At 36.1% G+C, this 25,186-nt stretch overlaps 1 protein-coding gene across 10 annotated transcripts in view; it reads right to left on the bottom strand.

Moving 5' to 3' along the window:
- Positions 1-25,186, bottom strand: part of col25a1 (collagen, type XXV, alpha 1) — a 226,343-nt gene that overhangs the window by 109,014 nt on the left and 92,143 nt on the right. For all 10 annotated transcript variants that reach the window (XM_015377305.1, XM_015377306.1, XM_015377303.1 and 7 more), the window contains exon 3: positions 3,731-3,775. In XM_015377305.1, coding sequence (XP_015232791.1) covers positions 3,731-3,775 — 45 coding nt within the window. The remainder of the gene's footprint in view (positions 1-3,730; positions 3,776-25,186) is intronic.

Raw genomic sequence — 25,186 nt, 5'->3', positions numbered from 1 at the left:
TCTTCATCTGTATTTAAACAAAAGAGAATGGAAACCTATATATTATTCATACAGTGTTTTTAGTACAAATGTCAAAGGATAAAGCACTTTACAGCACAAGACATTTTAATATCCATATGGGGACATTAAAAAGTCCATTCTTGAACTATTCACTCCACCGCCACGCTCGGCTGCTGGAGCTTGCCAGTTTAAGGATCTGTTCCTTTTTTCATTGGCGCTGGTACTTACTAACAAGTCTTGATTGTTTGCATAGAAGGAAAATATTCAACCAAACCTTTCCAGCAATGACTACGTGTTAGAACATTTTGACTTTGCGGTGTTTCCCTGAGCAAAAACCTTATTCATCCCACTTTTTTCCTTTTCCGTATGTCCCCAGTTAGCAAACAAGTGATCCTAATGAACTATTTCATTCATATTTAACACCGGAAAATATCACTATGTCTTTTTCCAATTTTTCTTCCAGTGAGCTTCAGCAAAGCCCGCCTGAAAGCTTCCTTCTGCCTTTAAAAATTATAATTTTGGTCAGAGTGGATCATGAAAAACACATGATTGGCTTTAGGGTAAAAAATGAACAGAGTTTTAAGAACTTCTGGGAGAATAGCAAAAGGCTTTTAGAAAGGAATTCATTACATCTGTGCCTGTCAAGGACTTTGCTTTTGCAGAATAAGAGAAATGATAACTCAGCTTTTTGTCCCTTTGAAAAACTACAAATAAAGAGCTTTTTGTGTTAAGTGAAAAAATATGTAGGAAAAATCAAGTTCTTGCTGGCATGATGGCATCTACTAAACCTCATTATTTTGTCAACACATTAATATAACAGGATATTACACAGATGAGGCCTAATATTCCTACCAACCACTGTGTCAGGAGACAATACGTTGGTTTGCTATTTTCCAATTGACTTGTCAAGAGAAAGTTATTCACAATCCCTACATTTGTTCAGCTTGAAAAGCAAAGAAAAATGTTCCTATACAACGAGGCTATCTGAGATACGCGGATGTGATAGATGTTTATCTGGGAGTTTGGCTCATCAAAATAAAAGCCTGGTAACATTTCAGACTTACAACCTGCTGTGATATTGAAGGTTTTGTCTATCATTTGATTTCCCACATTTCATTTCAGTCAACAATACACGGGAACATCATTTTTGCTACATATACAAAAAAGGAGGACACTGAATCTAACCATACAAATTTACAAGATGTATAAACCAATCCCTGGAATCATTGTCTATTCATTAAGAAAAAATTAAAGTAAATAAATGAATATAATCTGTTTTACTTGAACAGCAAACCTCAGTTTATTGGTTTTCATTTTTCCCGACCTTAAACAAGTTTATATATATATATATATATATATATATATATATATATATATATATATATATATATATATATTTTTATATATATTTATTTCAGTAATTCCATTTAAAAAGTGAAACTTGTATATTATATTCATACATTACATACAAACTCATATATTTCAGATGTTTATTTAGTTTAATTTNTTTTTCCCTCAAAGACAAAGGGTGTCATTTTCAGGCAGTAAATCCAGACATACTCCCTTTGCTACGCTGTCCGTCTAATTTCTTTTTTACAAGGGCAATACCTTTGTTCCCAAGTCCCTTTCGTTGTGCTCTATTGCACTGTGCTTCAGCTCAGAAAACTAACACACTTCTGAGCCCATTATCAGTTTTTCTATCAGGTGAAGGGAGTGTGGATGCGTCTCCCTGCCAGCAAAGTGCATGCGCTTGCTGCAAATTCAATTCCTGGCGACACTCTTGGGCTGTAGAGGTGTCAGTGTACAAAATCTCATTCTCTCAGATATACAAGGCCTCAGTTCGGCCTGGACTTTTGATTCAGATAAGAGTGGAGGGATGGGGGGTATAGGAGATAGATGGAGGAGATTGGACATTTTAATTACAGCAACAGTGAAAAGAATGTACCTAGTTTTTCAATCTGAAGTTTTGATTCACTAGGACATTCTATTACATGCAGAACTGCCTTTGCCAGCAGTGCATTGCAGAAAACTTAGGAAGATAGAAAGATCTAATTAGCATCTCACAGAATTCAGTCTTCTTTTCACTGTTTAAGTTCAGTTAGTTTTATAACATTTCTTTAATCTGTTAAGTCCACCTTGATGCTGTTCTCTTTTAACCCTTCCTTTAGCATCCATTTTAAGTCAAACTTTATCTCACAAATGGCTTCACGTTAAGTCTTCTCCACCATTTGGTAGACAAAGAACATCCATGATGCCACCCTAAATGTTTTGAGCAAACTAAACTGCAGAAAACATTTAGCACTTCTTATTGCTGAGAAAATGGAGACTAAACTATACACTGTGGTTAAAATTGTATTTTTCTCACACTGGAATCGCAGGACATTTCCATCATTTTAATCGACTAGGGATGGAAGGTGAGTTTTCCTTCCCACTGTTACCTGTATAAGGGATTGCTGCAAAGTTAATAATATGATGCAATTTCTTCCTTCGATAGAAAACATAATACACCAAACTTGGCTGCAGTGTTTTAAAAATCCGATAGGACTGAAATGTATACAGATTCCTTTTATTGTTCCCTCATGATTTGGCCTTAAATGATTGTGTATTCTTTATGACATTCAGCTCTTAATGTTGCAGTTTTCGTAGTGTTGCATGGCCTTAAATGACAGACTTTTTTTTTTTTTAATATTACTCTAGAACCTCGAATCCATCTACTACCTCCTTTTTACTTATTGGAGTTGTTTCCCCTCTTTTTATTTTGATCTTGACATGAGGTGAAGCTAATGTAAAAAGCAATAAAACCCCTTTTTGCTTGATTAAAGAGTAAATATCAATCTTTTATGTCTTCTTTGGCACTCCATTGCCATTTCTTTATCAGCAAAGTTAACAATTTAAAAATGGCTAGTTGCTCTGATTATGACTTTAACTGTGCTGTCCCCTTGTCAATCAATAATATTTCTCAGTTTACTTACACAACTTATGAATGACTGCTTCTTTTAACTTCCAATAAGAGTCTACACATGTTTTCACCAAATAAACTCTGTATGCTGACATCAAGTTTGCAGAGCTTCAACAGAAAGATTTCAATTTGAAAAATTCTCTCAAATGCCACATGATCATGTAATCGCTTTAGTTATAACACATCTGAAAGCCAAAGCAATTCATAAAGAAAATTCTCCTCATCTAATACTCACTGATTTCCAATTTAGGCATATAGGTAATTTCATTTGTATACACAGTGTCTGCTCCTTTGGGCTTACATATGAATATTTATGAGATAGTACCATTCTATTATGTCGTGATAGGCAAAGTATTTGATTTAAAGCAGGGTGTACCTTATTTTTTGCACAACAGTACATCATAGGTTGTTTTTTTTCCCCAACCAATTCAAATAAGTTGTTAAATGTTTAGTGATCTTTTTCAATGTTATTTCTACTATAATCTCTGGAGAATCAATTTATCAGACTAGAGGAAAAAACTAAGGCATATCTTTATCTCTTTTGGAACCACAACATCTCTCCTCTTAACTTGAAAATGTATAGTTTCTGCAGGAAAGAAATCAATCCCAGCATGTCCTGAAATAATAATGTCTTGCAGATTTTAGTCTTAAATATATTCATTCTGCAGTTATGGCTGTAGAAAAACTTGCTGGTGTCCAACTGCATAATTTTCTTTAAATTATATGAACAAAAGGATTCTGATCTCTGATCCAAAATATAAATGTACATACCAGGTTCTCCATCACGACCTCTTCTTCCTCTCTTACCAGGAGGTCCTGGAACAAAAAGAAACAAAGTACATTTCAGCCTTGACTTCCTCAAATATGTTTTACATTCTGTGTCTATTCTCACAGTAAAACCGCTTTCCTTGAGCACGAGAAGGCAATGCAATCATCTTTTTTGTCTTACATGAATCCTGTGTGTGTTTTTTTCTATAAGCCCCACGGGTTCTCCTGATGTTTGTGCTCAAAATAACCCAATAGGTTTCCTCAGCAGCTCCAAACTCTGGTTAAATAATCTCGGTATCAAAAAATAACACTGACATTTGGGGAATCTATCAGAAGTGTAAGTATAGCAGTAGCTGCTGTTGTTTAAAAAATAATGAAAATGGAGTAGATAAAAAAGGAGGATTATTTTTCTTGCCACAATGAATTCGCATTTACAGTATCAAAACTTTTTAGAAGTATTCTGCATAAGGAATTTGGAGACCAAGAGCAGCTGTGGTTAAATTGTAGCTTGACGCCATCGGTGTGTAAATGGGTGATGGACTGAATGTAGTGTAAAGCGTTTTGGGGTCCTTGAACTTGATATAAAGCTGAGTACCATTTACTAGGCCTGCTCCACAGATCAATCACACACGCTTGTGGTTCATATGTGTGGAGCAAAAATCCAATTCCCCCTTTTGGTGGAAATAATTTTGCTGCCTCTTTCAGACTTGACTGAACTGTGCTGCTGTCAATATTCGTTGATAGTCAGAGTATCAGAACACAAGCAAGATCTGCGTCCTTCCCTGGATAAGAGCTGAAAAAAACATGTATTCTAATGAGTAGGGAAGTTTTAGACTTATGATTGGCTAAAATATGCTAAATTTAAAGCAAATCAACAAAATATTTCCTAAAACTGCTTTTAACTGAATAACAACTAAACCTTGTAAAGCTACTGGTAGCTCCTGGGGGAGGATTGGAAACAGCTGCTATATACAGTCAAGGCCCAGAAGTGGCTATATAACTGTTAGCAGAACGTATAAAAACATGTATACTCTACCACATATTTCAATCCAAATGCTCATTGTACTGAATACATCATAATATTCATCACTAATGCAGACAAAGTGTCTGTATAGAATAGCATAATCATTGGGTCATGCCTATGACATTTGCATGACACTGATGCCACTTGCACTACAGTACTAATGTCTTATATTGGCACAATGACATTGTTGGAATGTTCTTTACTTTGGCAAGTGTAACTACATATGATATAGAGCAGGGGTCACCAACATTATGCCCGCGCGGACCAAGGGGCCCTCAAGGAGTGTCCTTGGAGTCTTCCGAAAATAGAGCAACTCACCACTGTTCTTTTTTTGATAAGGTAATTGAAAAATAATTTAAATTAGAAATAAAAATATATTTATAATATACAAAGTTTAGGTGAACGTTGACCCTTGCAGTTCATGGGTCAGTATCTGTAGCCCTTCCTACTGTATGGCTCAGTACCTTTGAAGTGCCCCTCAACCTTAAAAAGATTGCTGACCCCTGCTATAAAGTATGGCCAGTACAAAAAGCTGTCATGGACCAGGGTTCAGAAACCCTGGTCTATGACAGTGGTTATGTTATCTTAAAAGAGTAGAACATTTATCTTGAATTAACTATTAGGAATGAAAACTAAAACACAACCTAGTTGAAGGCATAACAATAATTTGCATGCACTTTTGAATGCTCATCTAGTTTTAGGTACTATTTCTCTTTCTCAATGAACTTATCAAACCTGCAAACATCCTCAAACTAATGATGAGCAATCACTCAAAAGTATGCTTTCGGTGGGTTTTAGATAAGCACAATCTTTTAAAACATTTGTGAACAGACAGCACACGTCGATATCAAGTGGCGGTGTGTCAAAATCTGCTCCAACAGATAACTTTAAAAAAAAACAGGCTCACGTCACTATCTGGCAAACTCACTCCTGTGTTTTTTGATAACAGTAAAACATTACAAAAAAAAAAAACTCTCTCTTGCTGATTTCCTTGCAGTCTAATGGCATAGTCTGTAAGTGTTGCTGGGTGCAAAATTCAGCTCTATATTGAAACCCTTTGTATGATACTAAGGCCGGCATCGGATCCCACTGCTTGGCTCAGATTCCACCTCCAATTCGGCTCCCTTTGAGCAGCCTCCAAGATAATGTCAGCCGCTGCCAGTGAAGAGTCCGGGCTCCGTTCAGTATAACCAGAGGTGGAGTTAGACTCCTACTGTACAACATGAGCCCCATTTGCTTCCACAGGTTTGTTTTTTGAGGTTTTTGAAAGAAACAGAGGGCGGTTTAATGCACTTGGCACTCACTTTATTTTTACTTACTTTGTAATGACACCTGACACTTTTGAAAAGAATATTTGGTATGACATTATGACATCCTTCTGAATTCTGTGGTATGACAGCTGCTAAGAAAACATTGGCCATATGGTAGCTGCTGTTCCAGAGAAAATACCTGACGTTATGTGCAGATATCACTGTGGTCTATAATATTTCTCTCTTCAATCCAGTTTTGGATTGAAGGAAGAAATTGAAAGCTGCAGTGAGATATACAGATAGAAATACTTGGACATTATGTTATGCCAAACATAATATTTCTAAAACATAAAAAAATGATGTATATTATTTACAAATCTAGTCCAAACAGGTCTTTTAGGTGTTTTCAAAATTGATCAAGGCCTGTGGCCACAAATGAAATAAAACAAGATCGAAAACATTTTGGCTGCTGTTTTCTCACAGATTCCAAAATGCCGTTATGGAACAATGGTTTTTTGGAGAGACAAAAAAATTAAGTGTGGCTGGGAATTTTACGATGAGGGTCAGCAACTATGAACAATCTGTTAAAACCTTTTCAGCACTTTTTTTCCCCTTTGCCTGACACTGAAATAAATCAAAGTAAACTTAATATTCTTTCAGATGTTTGGTCAGACATAACAAAATGGATGCTGTGGTTTTGTGTATTCCGCATTGTGTTCCACATTTGGCAACTTTTGCATCTCAGAAAGTGATGCAGCAGATAATATTTTCTTTAATGCTAAACCAGAAAGAGAAAAGGGGGCAGTGGAAGTATGAAATGTTGGCTTCATGTTCTGCTATGCTAGCAGGGTGGTGTGATGGAAAGCAATGTCAATCAGTCTCTTCATGCCACGTTAACTGCAACTATCAAATGCACTGTCCAGAAGTTTTCCTCAGACAGTGGAGGTTTCTTGATAGTTCAATGGCTTGAGTAGTGATCTAACATTTTCTTTGGAAAAATCTTAGGGTTGACAGTTTACTGTTTAAGGAAAAAAAAAAGTAATATTAATTTCTATCAAGTTATTAATGATATATGTTCTGATTCCTAAACTTTAAATTCACACAGAGAGGAAGCTTTTAGCTCAGCAAGAGGTTTCTCAGCTGCAGCTGAAGCCTATTTCGTGTCAGCATGTTTATGGTAAAGCAAACGAAACAACCTTTTATCAAGATTGTGTTAGTTATGAGCATGGTGAGAAACTTCTTGAGTCCATTACTGCTATAGGGGTTTTCCAGTTTAAGCAAAAGTATCTTCTATCCACTAAATGGAGAGAGGTGCCATGATGAGGTCAGATAAAATAAAATAAAAATGATGCAATTTGATTAGTTTCATTGGTTGTACAAATTTATTTTTACCAAGTCTTATTTTGTAGCGATATTACCCTGGAATGAATTGGATGAGTATCATGTTTGCTCACCAGCTACTTTATTTGGCTCACTTGTTGATGCTTAATCCAAAAGTGGTTAGATCACCTGAAAGGAACAGTGAAGCATCATAGGGAGGACAACTTGCTGACATTCACACCAAACATCGTGCTGCGGATTAAGGGCAATTAAGAAAATATGACATGGTTCTTCAGTGGCAGACCAGCTAGTCTGAGTATTTCGGAATTTGCTGAACCAGTGGGATTTCCCTCTATGGTTGACACTATGATTTCCAGAGAATGTTCCAGAAAAAGAAAGAGAAAACATCAACAAAGCTGTTGAAAGAGAAATGTCCACATGATGTTAGAAAACAAAAGAAAACATAGACTGGTTTGACATGATAAAGAATCAACAAGCTTAAATACTGCAGTGATTCAATAATCAATCATAAAATCTAAATCCATCACAATGAAGTCAATGTTCTCCAATAGCCTGAGATCTCAATCCAAAACAGCACCCTTCCGAAGTGATAGAATAGGAGACTTACATCATGGATGTGCAGCAGACAAAATATTCTGCAATCGCATAGAGCTGTCTAGTTAGGACGAAAAAAAATCTCAGAGGAATATTCCAGAGATTTTATATCTATGCCAGAATGACTTACAGGAATTCTAAATAAAAGGAGGATCCCACCTGATACTAGATGTGCTGCGATTTCACTATCATTACTCAACTGAAAAGCTTAGACCAAAATAAAACTCCACCATTATCAGAATAATGAACAATGTATATAAAACTCTACAATTGAAAGGAATGTGTCTCTGTTTTTAACCATAATATTATAACCCTGTTTATTTGGCATCTTTTGTGCTAAATCAAAACATATACAGTAACAAACAGCAAATCACTAATTCCTCTAATATAGTAAGGGTACCACCACTAACCCTTTTTTACAAAATTGTTTCTCAGGGAGAAGCATCAAACCCTAGGGCAAAATAAAATATAGAAAATCTAACCTCTCTTCCCGTGTTAAGTTTTTTAATCTTACATTGTGTCTGTACTACACTCTATCAGAAAGCCATTTGAAAGCTATTTCTTACAAAGCAGTTGGAAGCCTTACAAAACATGCAACATTCATCCATTATTTTTGAAACTTACTGTAAATATTGTTATTATATAATTTTAAAGTTATGGAATGTTTGACATGATAAAAGTCCTGCTTATACTTCAGACAACTGAGACACAACTGCCTTTTAGCGCTGCCCATCATCCATGAAGTATTGATTGGCCCTGAGCAGTAGTCCTCTTTTCACTTTACTTTTTCCTCCAAATCAATCAGTCTGAAGCAAGCCAGCACAGGGTGGAGCTATTTACACTACTAGCCATGTCTCTGAGCGCAATGTACATAATCAGACTGCTTAAAACCCTCTCTCACGATGTAACAGAGCCATTCCTCAGAATGAAAGTCTAACTTTTGCCAAAATCAGCAAACAGCGTACCAGCTCTAACCTCCAAAGCAAATCAGGTTTAAAGAGGATTGGCTTCAGACCTCTCTGTGATCTCACATGCACTTCTCTGCAGTATATAATCTACTTAATTCTATATTAGACAATGCTTTAGTCACCGTGCATGAATCCTAAAATTGATCATTCCACTATGTCACATGCTGAGTTAATACTTAATGCAATGTTAGAAAAAAAAGAATATTTGCAGATTTCTCTGACATGTCGTTTTTTTCTTCAAAAAATAAAAGAACAACATTTTAGAGTTTTAAAAGCAAAAGCTTTGCTTACAGCAACGATTAACGACTGATTGGCTAATGTCCAGAACGATGTTAGAAAATCTATTGATATAAAACTATCAACAAAATCCATCTTATCTATATATGTTTGCGATATTTGAGTACAGATGTGGTATTTTCTATTTTCTTGGTTTTATGATTAGCAGGGTTATGCCATTTTAGTGAAGATTTGATTTAGAGGCATGAAATTCAGAGCAGGAAAATTATTGTACTGAAGTCCTTATATTGTTAGTTAACCAAGGGATAGAGCCTATTCAAGCTCTCACTGAGGGAGACGCAAGGTACAGTACACATTGAACTCATTACTGAATCACTAGAACTCATTACTGAATCACTAGAGTTTTAACAAAGTATTTAAATTTGCGAGTAGTCAATTAACTGTATTTACTGTAAAAATTGAGAATAAATCGAATGGATATGAATGTATTGTAACATTGATTTCTAATGACATCTATGATAAAGTCTATAATTGTTAATTCTTAAGTGATATTTGGTTTCGCTTTTGGACCCCAGTAAGACTAGCTCGACCCATTTTTGGTGACAACAAATGGGGATATTTTTTAACAATTAACTAAAATCAGTTTACACCTGCTACCTGAAAAAAAAAAATGTTTTGATGGGCCATTTACTGTTATAACTGGAAATAAAGAAAGACATTTATTGGTGACCAGAATCAGACAATATTATTCTTAGGTCACCTGATCAGTGACCAGATGGATGGGCGCTAAAACATTTGTGAAAGCACAAAACCAATCATCATCGGGTTGCTCTGATGCCATTCTTTCAAATGGAGATTTTATTGCCTAAAGATCTACAAAATAAAAAACACACAGAGGCTTCTGTTTTCGTAATCCTAGCTGTTTTAATCATAAACATAGGATGCTAAAAATATTTTAAATGTCAGCTTAACAGCCAGGGATGTTAAAACAACTCATCTTGTTAATTGTTATATTTTTAACAAAGCACAGTGGACTTACAGTAGTTTCTACTTTCGTGCAACATTAACATTCCTTTAAAATCATGTTACTTTTGTTTTATCTATTTATTAAAAAACAGGAATACTTAAAAGGCTGTCCCCTTTTTGGTAATACTGTTTAACCACTTACATGGACATTCAATCCCCAATGGTATGGAGTTGAAGGTATGAAATGGGAATACCCTTTGAGACAATGTTTGGTTATGAAACTTTCACTAAATATTTGGCAAAAAATCACTTGGTTATTATACTTTTAAAAACAAAGTTTTTAAACAAGCATAAAGCTGTTTTGCATCATTTGGTTTAGTTTAACTAAATCAAGACATGATCAGTCTCATGGTGGCTCCAACTACCCTAAGGACGTAGATCTCAGTGTTTAGTTAACATGTTGTGAGTATATAAGAAGAAAAACCTCTACTGATCAATGTCTTTTCAAGCATTCCTGGGACTTATGAAGATGTAGTCAAAACAGACTTTAATATACCCCATTTAATACCGCAACAAGGATGGATGAGTTTATTAAACCTCACAAAACTTGGGTATCCAGGTCAACGAAACTAAAACTGCACAAAGCTGGCTTTCTTCTGTCTAGTACAATCATTTGTTACTTTATAAGTACATTTTTGTGGAAATATCTGGCAGCGAGGCACCCTTTCAGTCCAAGATCATTATTCTTTGCATGACAACGAATAAATCAATACATGAAATGCTAATTCATGGGCCGCTGAGTTCGGTGTCTGAAGGAAACTATGGAAATTCAACAATATTTTAAATAAGTCTGGTCCATGAAGGTCACTGCTTTCCTCATCTGCTGATGAATTTGTGCTGTTGTCAGGAATAGAAACTGCAGAGTTTAAGAGCAAGCAAAGAATGCCTAACCAGCATATTAATTATGTAATGAGTGCATTTTCTAGAAAACAGCCTATAAAGCTCATGAACACTGCAGGTTCAATATGAGAACTTGACAGACAAGAGAGAGTGGACAATGGATTCATCTTTGAGGTTACACAGATGCAGAATTCAATCTAAGGATATCCATCTTTTTTTAGACACAAACATCCAGTTCTTTTTACGGAAGCCAGTACAACCAGATGAAAACCTGGACTGTGTCTCCAACACTTTCATACTTTCCGTGTGGTCATCACTCACTGGTATTGTTGAATGAAATGTTAAAAGTCCCATTACTCTTATAAGCTACTAAAGAGGATCCGGAAGAAGAGTTCTTGTACTCTCGCTGACCCAGACAACATGTGCTAATCCCTTCACTTGCTTGACAATTTATGAGGAACTACAAACAGGGGTGGACCTTTATAAGTTTTAGTTGGTGGGTTGAAAGAAAGAACTATATGCGTATTAGGCTGTGATACAACTGCACTAACTGCTGGTTATACCACTTATATGTAGTTGTTTTATTGTTCCAGTGATGTTCATATGATAGTTAATCAATGTAGATATATGTAGTTAATGTTAGGGAATGACTTACTTCATGTGATTTACAGAAAGTCAGTTTACCTTCATAGCCCTGAGGTCAAAAGTCCATCCATTTGAAGAAAGACTTGCGTACCGAAGCATCACTCTGTGCATCCCCACAATGAAACCCCACATAAGAAAAACTCTATATCAGTACTGTGTCGCATAAAATAGTTTGATGTAAAGCGCCAATTGATATCACCTCAGTCAGCAGATTATGAAAAACTCCTGAAGAAAAATTACTTTCACTGTTGGATGAAACAAAGAGGTAAATGTTGGAAAGAACTATGTGTTCTACTTCTATATATAGTGTGGTGTTGTAAGTTTGCCATTTGTGCTGTACACTCCTCCCTAGAGTAGGTAAAATATTAGAAAAAAATTATGAAAAGCTGCTCAAACGATGTGGCAATGTTTCACATGTGAAACAAAAAAAACAGCCTGCCTCAGGGTTGTCCATGCAGTCAAGCCTTTAAACATTGCATGTCCTTGCTGCCCTCTGGGTCGAGGCTTCGCAGCATTCCATGTAGGTCCAGCAGGTTCTGCAACAGCTTTTTCCCTGCTGCCATAACACTGTTGAACTCTAATTAAGTCACAAATCGAGACTCTGGCTCACAATCGTGAACATCATATTTGCACTACATGGCGAATTTTCAAATCTCTTTAAATAGAACTTTCAGTTTTCTGCTTTTTGCACCATATTTGTTTATTTATTTTGCACTACTCCGAACCTTCCATATCAATGCCTCTTGCACCACAACTTTAAACTGGTTTTTCTTTTCTCCTAAACTGTTTACATTTTGATCAATGCTGCACTTTATAAATGGACATTTTGGTTTTACTGCTAAGCTGCTCATTTACCGTTGAATAGGTGGATGCATTGAAATTTTGTTTTGTAAACACTCTGTGTATACAAAAAAAAAAAAACCTGTACAGAAAACCTGTAGGATTAAGACTTTCAAGCAAGACAAGAACCTGCTAAAGATACTTAAACAGGTCATTTCTGTCCTACTGAGTTCGAGCTATTCTACAAAGAATACAAAAAAAAAATTCTGTCTATAGTTAAGCCAAGCTGGTAACATTAAAGAAAAAGGAAATTCTTAAACCCAGTGGCACAAAGGGCTAAAAGAAAAAAAATATATATGTATATATCAGTTTTGTTTCACATTAAAAACAGGAAACTTAGGATCTTCTACCTCCTTAATGTGTGTTTCTAGGTTGTGGGTTGCCACATAAAATCCTAATAAATTGCATCGAGGTTTGTAGTGTAATGAGAAAAAAAAAGTGGATTCTTTTGCAAGGTGATATTTTATGTATTTTAAAGAACACCCAGACAATCAGCCTTGTTGTAATGGTTGCTTTGGTAAAAGCAGACAGAAATACAAACCGCAGGTAAACGTTTCATGTTGTGCTAAGCAAACAATATGTAGAGAAACTATTTTATCTGTTATTACAGATTTTAAAGATCTGTTCAGCAAAGTAATATAAACAGAACATTCAAGAGGAATTTGGAGCCCAGCTTTAATTTTCCCCAAGACCCACATTTGAATCGCAACCTGACCTAGAAAAACAATGTCCTGAAATATATTTAACATCACTCTCCAATTTAGTGGCATATGTCTTCATTATTCCTTTTTTCAGCTATACTTAACTCCAATGCAACAATTTCCTGAGCAAATATAATGATTAGATCCATTTCCTTAATGCATATTTGAATTTATATTTAATTTGTTCTGCAGAAAAGAGACCATTGTGTCTGATTTTTAGATTTTCACATTGTCCTTTTTTTGGTACGCTAATATAAATTCTTTCTGGTGCACACACACACTCATACACACATTGAGCCACACTAAATCAGTATTATGCTGAGTCTGAGGAACCGCTTTTCCCTCTAATCAACACATTTATTCTCTGTTATAAACCTGTTAAAAGCCACTAGATTTGTGTTTACATAAATACCTCAGAAATAACTCACAGTAAAGTAAAGCATCTCACTGATTATGCTGTAATTTGGATTTAACAAACACTTACTTAATGCTATCCTTTTTATTGCAAGACATCAAGAAAAAAAAAAAATAGATTTCAGAGATGTCATCATGTCATAATGTTAAAACACATCATCTGAACCAACAGGGATTTTCCTCATTTCATTAGCTCCCAAGATGTTTCCCAACAAGACTCAGAAAGTGATTACACGAGGCAACGGTCACTGCGCCTCGAAAAAACAGAAGCTGATTTCTGTTTTAAGTTAATGATGCTTTTTTCTCCCCAAGCCTCTCTGCATGAACGCTTGGGAGTGGTTGGAGAACTTGAGATTGTAACAAATTCATTTCTCCAACCATCCCTGAGGACCATAGAGATTTTGTACCCCTTTGTGTTTTTGTTGGATTTTGCCCCGTGTTTGTCCAGATGCCAGTTAAGAGTTCATTAAGATGTGAGGAATTGTCTGTCACCGCAGGCTCCGATTGAAGTTAGAATTAAAAATGCATCTATATCTTGCTTCGCCACATGAATTATTGAGCCTTAACACTCAGTTTATCCTTACAGAGTAATTGCTGCCAAACTGTTTTGGTATATATATACATATATGTATATACCGGTATATATATATATATATATATATATATATATATATATATATATATTTTTTTTTTTTTGCACAACCTTCGAGGGAATCAAGCAAGCAGTTTCTTAGTAAAATTTTGTCAGAGAAGAGAAATGACACGAATTCGAGCATGGCTGGAAGGGATGCATGGATCATCTCCGTTTTTGCTCCGGTTCAGTGTTCTGGCTCGAAGACTCCAGGAAGAAGCAGAGTCCTTTAAGGGAGCCTTTTCATCACCTTCAAAGATCAATGTGTTTTCCTCTGGCAAGAGGTTGAGTGTGAGGATACTTGAAACCCACCCTGTTAGCTGCACACTACAATTATTCTTCCCGCAGCACTGACTGCGGTCATGATGGAGGCAGAACACACTTTCTGATGAGGAGAGGTCAGTAATAAGCTAATCGATCAGCCAAGTCGCGCCGCTTTATTCTGAGAGCTAAACTGGCACAGGCTGCTACCCCGACAGCTCTATCAAAAACCTCTGCTGTATCCTCAGAACATCAAGCAGCAAGGAATCACTTGCATGAGATAGAGTGTGACTTTTGGGGAAATTTAAAAATCATTAATTGGAGCGTTTACAAATGCAAGGTTTCTAAAAAGAAACGAAGAGGACCACAGCTTCACTCAGCTAAGGTGTAATCTAAATTACTTTGTGTTATTTTGAGAGTTAATGAAGGTATCTGGGCATATAGTTACAATGAATTCCTACGCCTCTTAGGAACTTCCTAGACCAGATAAATTTAAAGGAGCATTAAGCAATGATTCAGAGTTGTAGATGGAAAGAACTAAAGAAATACTAAAGTGAAGAACTAGGTGTAGTATTTTAAATGGAATCTGGTGGAATATCAATACCCTTTCTGTGTTGTTCTACAGTCTCATGTTTAAAAGCCAGGTTGCAGATGCACATAGATCCACATGAATAGCTGCTACTCAGGGTTTAACCTATCTGTGCCAATAAAATGCCACTACAAGCATAGCATAGCAACTAACTTAAACTGTTTTTGCATAGGAGCTACTCTTACTACCCTCATAGTGTAATTACATTGCTAACAAAACTGTCTTCTATCACCCTTAGTTGAAGTTCATGGTTAGGTGATGCTTGTCACACATCATGTTTTGGTCTACAGACAGTGCTCAACAGCATATCTAGTGGTGAAATATTGCTTATTGTTCCTTAAAATCAGTCTATGCCTATTCTCGAGCATGCCTTTATTACTGCTGTTCAAAAAAGACTTATTATTTTTGAGAATAAAAAGTGATGCAGGTTAGGCTGTGTGTTACTCACCCAATTATTATTTATGTGTTCAGAAACTAAAAGGTGTTAGCATTCGAATCTTGATCACACATTTAGTTTGGGCTTATTTTAATTTGGGTAATTTTAGCACATTTTTTAGAGGGTTTTTTGGGTGTGTACCTATTGTATTGTGAAGTTATGGTGATGCAAGTCTAGGAAAATCATGGTTTTTCTCATCAAAAAGTGTCATCTCTACATCTATTTATACTGGAAATGGATGGATTTGATCCACCTCAATCAACAATTTAGTTATGATCAAAGAACTTCAAGAAGAAATGTAAGAACTCTTTGACAGTAATGTTTGCATATTTGATGGGCACTAAAGTATAATTTGATCAAGTTCGTAAAATGCAATAGAAATTAAACATTTTTTTAAAGAAATTAAATTGAAATCTACAGCATTTATGGCCAATAAGGCGGCATGAAAAAAAATCACGTGTGTCTTTAAAATTAGAGATCTGTGTTTTTGTTGTTTTCTGGGGTGCACTGGGTTAACAAGAGCAAAGTACCTCTACATTCTCAGAAATGATAAATGCTTTGAAAGAAGCACAAAGAAATAAAACATGGATCTGCAGGCTCCTCAGTTTGTCATAAAGAAAGATGAAATACAAAAATGATCACTCTCCATATGTTAAGATTAAAGTCCAGACAGCTGAATTTTGGTACAACCAAGCACCTCCCCCCAATCCACCCCCCACACTCAAACAGACCTGACAGAGTAACTCTGAGTAGCACAGCTTCTGTACGAGTCATAACTCTCTTCACTCCTGTCCTGCCCCGAGGAAATCAAGAACCTTCAGCTTCTAAGCTGTTGCACATCGGCTGCTTCCCATCAGTCAGAGTAATGTCAAAGCATTTCCTCCAACAGCTTGATAGATACATCCTGCATCCAGTGCTGCACCTGGAAAAGCTACCACACCATATATGCAAGCCCTGCTCCACTATGAGTCCTTCCTGTTAGAGAAACCCTGTCAACTCCCAAACTAATGCAAATTAAATCATTTTTTCTAATCTTTACAATTTCATTTTATTGATGATGGATCAACTTAAGGCTGTTCTTTCCGTCACTATGCTGACTTATCAATAAGCCTTTTTCTAGACAAAAAGATCTTCTTAGTGTTTGGTTGAATAGTTATAACTTTAACAGTGTGTTTTTGAGTACATTTCCAGCATAATAATCGGTACTTTTATGTGTAGAATTGATTTAACTAATTTTAACTGACATATCAGCTTGGATAGAGCTGGAAAAAGCTTCTAAGCAAAGTGTACAGAATTTCTAAAGAGTTTAACTTTAAAGTATTTTCAGCAGCTTAATTTTAGACTTATTCATGCCAAAACTATGTTTGCAGTAAGTTTTTTGGTCAAAATGTTCCTTTGAAAAAGAAAATTACACTAATTCTCAACCACATAGCTGTAAACTTGGATGTATCTTTAAGATTTATGAAGATTTCATGTTCCATTATTCTAGTCACTATGTGCGATTCACCAGCCAATCTGACAGTAAAATACACCCTGAGCTTAATCTTAAAACCAAAGTGTTAGACAGATGGCACAATATTCTCAGGTTATAAGGCCCATATTGCTTACCTCAAACATTATTGTTGTCATTGTGGCCATATCTTTGTTTAGTCTGAACAGGAAACTCTCTCCAGAGGTTATTTGGCTATGTGGGCAGCTGCTAGTTTCAAATAAGCTTCATGGTGCAGAATTTTGACTACAGGCTTCTGTCTTGGTCAGTGTGTTCACACCATAAGGTCACCACGCTCACCACAGAGCATGTTATAAAATAAGCCTGCAAGTTCCTAATCATGGTGGGCAAGGATTTTATCGATCCAGTCATGGAACTTATTTTGCTTTAGAAAGTCGAACAATGCTATTGGTGGTCATATCTGCTGTATGTGTCCAACGATTCTCCATAGACGGAACCAGTTTAGAGATTGGGGTCTGAGCTGGAACAATGAACGATTTAACCGTCCTCTTGCAGAGGGGTGAAAAAGGAGAGTGGTAGATTGGAGAAACTCGCCGGGGCCGACAGAGCACAAGAGAGGCTCACTGCAGAGGGACAAAGGAGGGCTGTGTCCAAACGTCTGCCTTAATCACTATATGGGCATTTAAAATACTATATAGTGGTTACACCATTTTAAATGAGTGTCCAAATGTCTAAAGGATGAAAAAGTAGTTGACTCGAAATTTTCCACAATGCACCTTAAAAAGTAGTGATCAGCCATGGTCACTAGACGAGCAGATATATCTCATATTGCTTTGTAGCTTCATATTGCTCCTTGCAAAGCATCATTGGATTTGTTGTAGCAGTGGTAAATAACAAGGATGGTGCAGGCACTGTGCAGGGGAGGCAGAGACACGTAACCAACGGGGAGTCAAAAGTAGTGGTTATCTGTCCAAACGGTCAGTTAACTAAGTTAACTATAAAGTCCACTATATAGTCCCTGGTTGCAACAAAGCAATTTATCAGTGCTGATTTTTCAACTTCAGCGGTCACCACGGCTCTAGGTGCCAAGGAACGGTGACCGTTCTCCAACATCACTGTACAGTTATTTAAACTGGCTCCACCATACATTTCAACTCTGCTGTCCCGGCATTTTCAATTTTGAAATGTTTGAACTTTGGTGGTTCTTTAATAGTTTTTTTTAACACCCTTGCCCATTTTTATTTAGCAGTGAAAGACTATTTGGAACTAATACTTATGACTTGGACATGTTTCCTGTTTCAAAATTACATCATTATGAACACATTAAAACTGGAATGGCCTCCACAAAAAAACCTCTATAGAGTTGTTCATCCTTATTATCATAAGAACATTATCTATAGTTACAAAATCTTTTTGGTCCAGCAGCAACCTTGTAAATGATATGTAATCCAAGGCAAGTACTTAATGATACATTCAAACATAAACTTATGTACATAAAACATAAATTATATTTTGGGCTGTGTTTATTTATTTTTCTGTAAATTAATGAAAGTAAACAAATAGATTAAAATGAAAGTACCCAGTTCTTATCTTTAACCATCATTGATTGAGTATTTCTTTTAAGCAGTTAAACCAGAAACTGCACCAAATAAATATGACGTTCATGTCTGTCCCTCTATATGGTCCTTATATATGTTCTATGTCAAAAACCACCCTGACTTCTCAATACATCTAGATAAACATTTAGGATTTAAATTTAAAATCTAAACTTTATAGTGTTTTGGATGAGGGAAAATATTTCTGAGACTCAATGCAATGTATAAAACAAGGATTTCATTATCTCTAAAAAGCTCCACTGAGCGCTCAGAAATGCTCTCACTAAAGACAAGACAATTTGACTCTCTGCTGGTTTCAGGCTGCAAAAAAGCCCAATTCGATTCCCCCCCATCAAAATATTCACTGAGTCATAAAATCACAGCACAGTATGTCATTTCAGCAGTGTTTTATCTATCAAAATACTTGTGCATTTCTGGTGGGCCTGTGAGGAGAGAAAAGAAGTGAAAAGTAGCAGTATTTTAATGTCAAAGGACTAAATCATTTTATATGCTGACATATTGTCACAAAGAAAACACAAACTTTTAATAAGTTGAGGTTTTTTTTTGCGACAAACCAATACAAAGCAGCAAACAGCCGAGAAGTGGGCAGAAAATGATGAAAATAAACTGCTTTTCTCTTCTTGGTGCTGCTCTCCAACCAAAAAATCCCGATGTAACACACCAAAAAATAGAAAGCAAGTTCAAGGGGTAATATAATTTCACATCACTGTAAATAGGATACTTCGGGACTTTAAATCCTTCAGTTGGAAACAGCATGCAGCGACAAATGAAAATAAGCAATTTATAGAACTTCAAGGCTGTCTCAACCATTATGAACAGGAAAAGCATGGTCGAACTCTGGGAGGATACTGAAAGCTGTAAGTGTCTCTGAAAGCTCAGTGGGTCCTCAATGGAAACAAAAATAAAGTGTCATCATCAAGTCGTCAACGAAAGACTCACTGAGAGTCAGCCAGCTCAGGGTTTATTTTCATAGGCCAGGAATTCAGTAATATAAGACAAATGAATGAAACCATTTGTCTAACACACAAATACACGGAAGCCTATCAAGTATGCACTAAATACCAGTGTCTGATCAATAATGATAAATATCTGAAAGACTCAAGGCAGGCAAGTGATGTAGAATGTGACTTGGCTAGGGCTGCAACTAACGATTATTTTGCAAATCGATTAATCCAATTAATCCATTAATAATCTGACAGTAAAAGGTTCTTTATAAAAGGTTTTTTACATAATTAAAGCAGGTGAAACTAAAGCTTTTCTAAAGCTTATCCACTTGAGGAGTTCTGGAAAGAACATAGAGACAGACCAAAACATTTTAGATATATATATATATATATAAAGGGTGAAAAGCGGCACCCACTTCTGGATGGCAGCCATACTTTAACACTGTAACAGTCTTATTAACCATTAGTCAACAATTATTCGCTACTGAATTATTTGTTTGAATTCTTTGAAGCTCCTTGTTTTATTGAAAAAAACTACAAAATTTTGTTAAAATTGTTTTATTATGCCTATGTCACAAAATATGAGCCCAGTGAGAAAAGATAATCTGAGTAAGACCCCTAAGAGTGATCTAAGATTGAAGAAAAATAGCTGAAGAGTTCAGCTCCAGGATTAGAGCATTTCTAATATCGGTTAGTCCCTAGGTTGGCTTTCTGACAAAGTTCACATGACTAATATTGAGAAGGTTGATGGGTAAGGGTGTATTAATATTTAATACTCACAGCGGATCTCAAAAAAGTACATACTTTTGTTGAAACATTTTTTTTTGTTAAACATTACATGATGGAAAATAATTTCTAAGCTTTCTCTACTTTAAATATGAATATTCATTCACTACTAAAATTGGTGCAATCAGGAGACAGTAAAGCTAAAACAGGCACAATGAGATCATTGCATAACACCAAAAACGTATATAAAGCCTCACCCTTTTGTATCCTTTGTCATCATTCAGTCTTCTTGGGTAATCAAAACACATATTTTTAGAAAACTTAAAATAAAGTTCAGCAGTCCTATTATACATTTACACACTTGCATCCTGTTTAATACCAACACTTTACAAAAAAAAAAAAATAATAAATGTCACTATATAAGGAGAATTGAGCAAAAGAAAATCACTTACATTTATTCCGTGGCACAGTAAATACAGTTGTCATGAAGGAAATATGAGTCAGAGTAAAGTCACAAAAACTGCATTTCTCCATGAAAAGATGCAACAAAAACATAAAACAGGTTCTGGCAAGAGGTCAACACCAACAGAGTGGAAGTTAAAGGGATTTCTGGTTAATACTGACTGTATTCTACATATGACAAAGATCTGTATTTTTAAGAAATAAGGTTGACAAAAACCTTTATTTCTTCCAAAGAAAACCAAGTCTGGATAAAATCTTCTTAAACAATGTGATGGATGTGTTATGACGTGATAAGACCAAACTACATATTTGAGTAACGATGCCAAAAGGAATACTTGACATAAAAAACCCTGCTGATCTCTAAAGAAACAATATATCCTCAGAGAAGCAAGGGGGGTCATGGTCTATTCTTTTTTTTTCTTCCCAGATGAAACTCTGTGTTTATTTTGGAAATATGAATGACATTATGAGACACTAATCAGATTGTACCTAAACCCTTGAGGTGTTAATTTTTCAGCATCACAGTGAGTCTGAGCTATGCCCAAATCCACAATACTATGACTTCAACTGAAGAAAATAGACATGTTTGAAAGGCCTTCACATAGTCTTAAAGTAGATCCAACAATGTTTGTTTTGATTGCATTTAAAATATATATCTGAACAATAAAAGAGTTTTGGAAAAATTTAGAGTGGGAAAAAAATACCATGAAGATCAAAGATAATGTAATAGCAAACTCAAAATGCAGAATTTGATTCAGGTTTTCTTTTGCTTTTTGACAAATAGTTTTTTTTTTTATTAAAATTTTTTTTGTATTGTTTTATTATTATTATTTTATTATTATATTTTAATTGTACAGGAAAAATTTGAAAGTAAAATTGGCAATTTTTTTTTTTCATCGTCTTATTTTTTTTCACATTACAAAGACTTTGTACTCATACTGGGGTGGGGAAAAAAGCAAGATAGGTGATGTCACACACTAAAAGGATCTCCATTTTATTATCACTACAAGAGAAAAAAACTGAGATTATTATGGAAAGATTATGTATTTGAATTCTGACTGTTTACATTATTTTGTTAGACAAACAAAAGTAAAGCTCACCAAAGCCACAGAGTTTACCGACAGCTGTTAGGAATCCAGTTTGTGTGGGTTGTGTTTTTGGTGTTTTTCTCTCCCTCCACCACCAGGTGGTGCCCTGTCCTCATTGGTCCTCCTGCACACCTGCGGCTGGTTGGCTCATCACTGAGGAGTATTTGAGCAGCGGACTGTCACTACCTCAACGCCAGAGTGTTTGCCAGTTTTGGGTACTCTAGCCAAGCTGAGTTTAGCTGAGTCTAACGTTGTTTTTGTCTTTTGCCTTTGGGCAGGAAGTCATCCTGCATACTGGATGTTTGGCCTTCTCCCCCTGGAAGGATTGTTTGAGCTTCACACAGAGCAGGTAATTAATCTCCACACGTCCCGTTCAAGTTCTCCTGGAAATCTAAGTGGCAGTCCGCTCTATTGCTCCTCAGGAACCAACCAAACCAAAACCTGTCCGCCCTCCAACGAGCCCCTCTCTCTCTGGAAAAACCCACACCGACTGGATTTTGGGAAGTAACCTTTCTCCGCAAACGCGAGTCCCGTTTATCTCTGTTTTTGCAAGTTCAAGTTCAAAGTTCCCACAGACCCTGAACTAACCGCTTTGAACTTCCCTTCTCACTTCCAGTTGCAGTTCACCAGCTCTCTGAGTTACCCTGAATCCAACCCATTTTATTTCCTCAATAAAACCTGTTTACTTTGGTTTCTCTGAGTGGTTTTCTGCATGTGGGTCAGATCTCTTAAAAACATCATGACAACATCATGTATCAGTCAAATCTGGGGATCTGATACAAATCATTCAAATTCTTTTATCAGGACCATATATAAAGTAATTTATGCATGCATTTATCACTAAACTGTTAGGACCAATAAATATCCCAATAACTAAATTCCACCTATAACAAAAATGCCTTATATTTGTTTTCAAAAGCAAACAGTATCAATAGAGTAATAAATAAGATTATTACCCTAACCCATTTATGTGCACACCATTAACCTATCAATACTGAAAATGAAAATAAAATGGCAAAAATTGTTCATTAATCGGCGTATACAATTATTTCAGCTAGATTTACTATGTTCTCTTATTATTGTACACTGAAATATCCTCAAGTAAAAACACAGACCGCAAACAATTCCATCAACCGTTTCATGCTCTGGGTAACATCAGACATACAGCACATGCCAGCATGTAATTATGATAAAAACATTTTCTACCAGATAGAACATTTTAGATACCATAGTGATTAGCTCTTTTCTTCTGTAGTAAAAACAAAGTACTTGTTAAACCTATGGGCAGGCAGGAGACATTTTCTGCAACTAAAAGAGAAATGCTAGACACCACAAGAAAAAATGCCAAAGAAGAAATAACAGATTTCTTTTTCCCATTATCTCTTGAGGTTTCACAGCAAAGGCAACAAAGAGTGTTTGAAAGCATGAGGGCAGTGTTTCCCTCAGCGTCATGTTTCCTTTGTATGTGTCAGTCAAACTGACCAAGTCAAAGGTTGTAGGAGGACAGGGAGGGGAGCTGATTCTCTGGGGAGGATTTGCAATTCCAACCTGTAGTTTCAGGTGGTCAGAAGGCCAAGGTAAAACTGCTGGAGGGACTCTTATGTCTGTATTAGAGCATCTTGTTTCTATTAGACATTTAGTGCTGAAGGCAAAGTGACCTTTTCTATTTTTTTTTTACTTTGCATTATTGCGTCATATATATGCTAAATTTAACTTTTAGTGGCCAGACTTTATAGGTGTCACTGTGACCCTCTAGAACTTTTGTAGGAAAAGTTATAACGTTCAGGCTTGGACCAGAAGGCTGAGAGTATAAATCCACTGATAGTTTGAAAATAAATTCTGTGTGAAGACACTTGAATGCACAAAACTGTTACTCCTTCCCCCTTCTCTCCAACTAATTTAAAGGTTCCCCTGAGCGACTAACTTAACCCCCAGCTGCGCTTCTGTAGCTTCCAAGCAGCTGAATAAAGTGCTGTGGTTTATTGCAACAGCTTTTGGTTGAGACTACAAAGCAGACAGCTGCTGACAACGAATTAGGGATGAATTTTCTTTCTAAACCTGTGAGACTGATCTAAAATAATCAAACAGTTATCCCCTATGCCTTCAAAACATAGTTCTTAAATAAACAAGGGCTATTTTTACCTTAAATACCTCAGCAAAAAGGAATTAACCCCAAAACAGCAAAATCCTGTTTTAAGGTATTATAGTAGAGCTTAATAAATGGCTGGAGGATCATTTTTACAACACAGATGGGAGAGCTGTCAATCTTCTCACCTCAGTCTTGGCAAGAAAAGCAAAAAAACATTTCCAAAAGCTCAATGCTACTAGGAATACAGATGTGTTACAAGCATATTATGGACTTCTAGCGCATGTGTGTTTGAGAAGGAAAAAAATAGCAAAAACTGAAATTTAACCTGAACATAACATTAGCAGTTAAGTTGAGCAAAAAGTTTAGAAAACAAGAAAAAGTGCTGTTTTTTTTTTGTTGTTTTAGTCCTGTGCTGTTGTCTTCTCTTTCTCCCTTCCTCTCATTTTACTGATTAGAGGCAAAGCTACACACATTGCTGTTTCCAATCAGATCAGGCCACATCTTTTAAGGATCTGCAGAACTTCTAAAGCACTGCTGGACTGCACAAAAAAGTTGTGATATTCAGGCATGTCTGCTATACTTCTTGCATATTATCTTGCAGCTCTTTGTTTCCTCGAACCACCAACTCAAAAATGACGTTGAACAGCTATTGGAATCATCCATACATATTTAAATAATGTCCCAGTTGATACCACACAATACAATATCTACCTTGTACCTTCATTTATTTAACAGGAGTCCAACACATGCCCTTTGGCTACTTAGTTCATTCGAACTAGCTTCCAGATCACCCTAACCAACGACTTCATGAGATCAACAGCATGTCAGAGGAGACACGAGATTAACCATGTACCACAAGTTACACATCAAGGTTGCCAACTGGCAAGACCATGCATGTTTCTAATTAACCCATCAAGCCAACAGGAAGGACCAACAGGACTCGAAACTTTCAGATTGTTTGACTTGATAGTTTAAGCTAACTGTCCCAGCTGCAGTGTTACTGGCAGTTTCCTGTTCTTACCTTGTAACTGACTGCATCTTAGAACGAATGTATTTTATAGTGTAGTTCAAGCACCCACAGGAATCAATGTTGCATCTGGTAACAGTAAGGCAAAACGTACAACCTTCCTGACTCCAGCACACTGACCTGTTGACTCTCATGAGCAAACAGCCACCAGAAAACCCATCAAAGCAAACCCCAACATTTGCTCTACCTGCCTTAGATCTTAAATTTTCTTCCTAGTTTATAAAACAAGCAAAGCTTTTTTTTAATCCCCTAAGCTATAT

The sequence above is a fragment of the Cyprinodon variegatus genome, unplaced genomic scaffold (genome assembly GCF_000732505.1).
Source record: "Cyprinodon variegatus isolate N-32 unplaced genomic scaffold, C_variegatus-1.0 Scaffold151, whole genome shotgun sequence".
NCBI classification, from domain to species: Eukaryota; Metazoa; Chordata; class Actinopteri; order Cyprinodontiformes; family Cyprinodontidae; genus Cyprinodon; species Cyprinodon variegatus.
The sequence above is the reverse complement of the archived record's forward strand: the minus strand, read 5'-3'. Positions and strand labels throughout refer to the sequence as shown.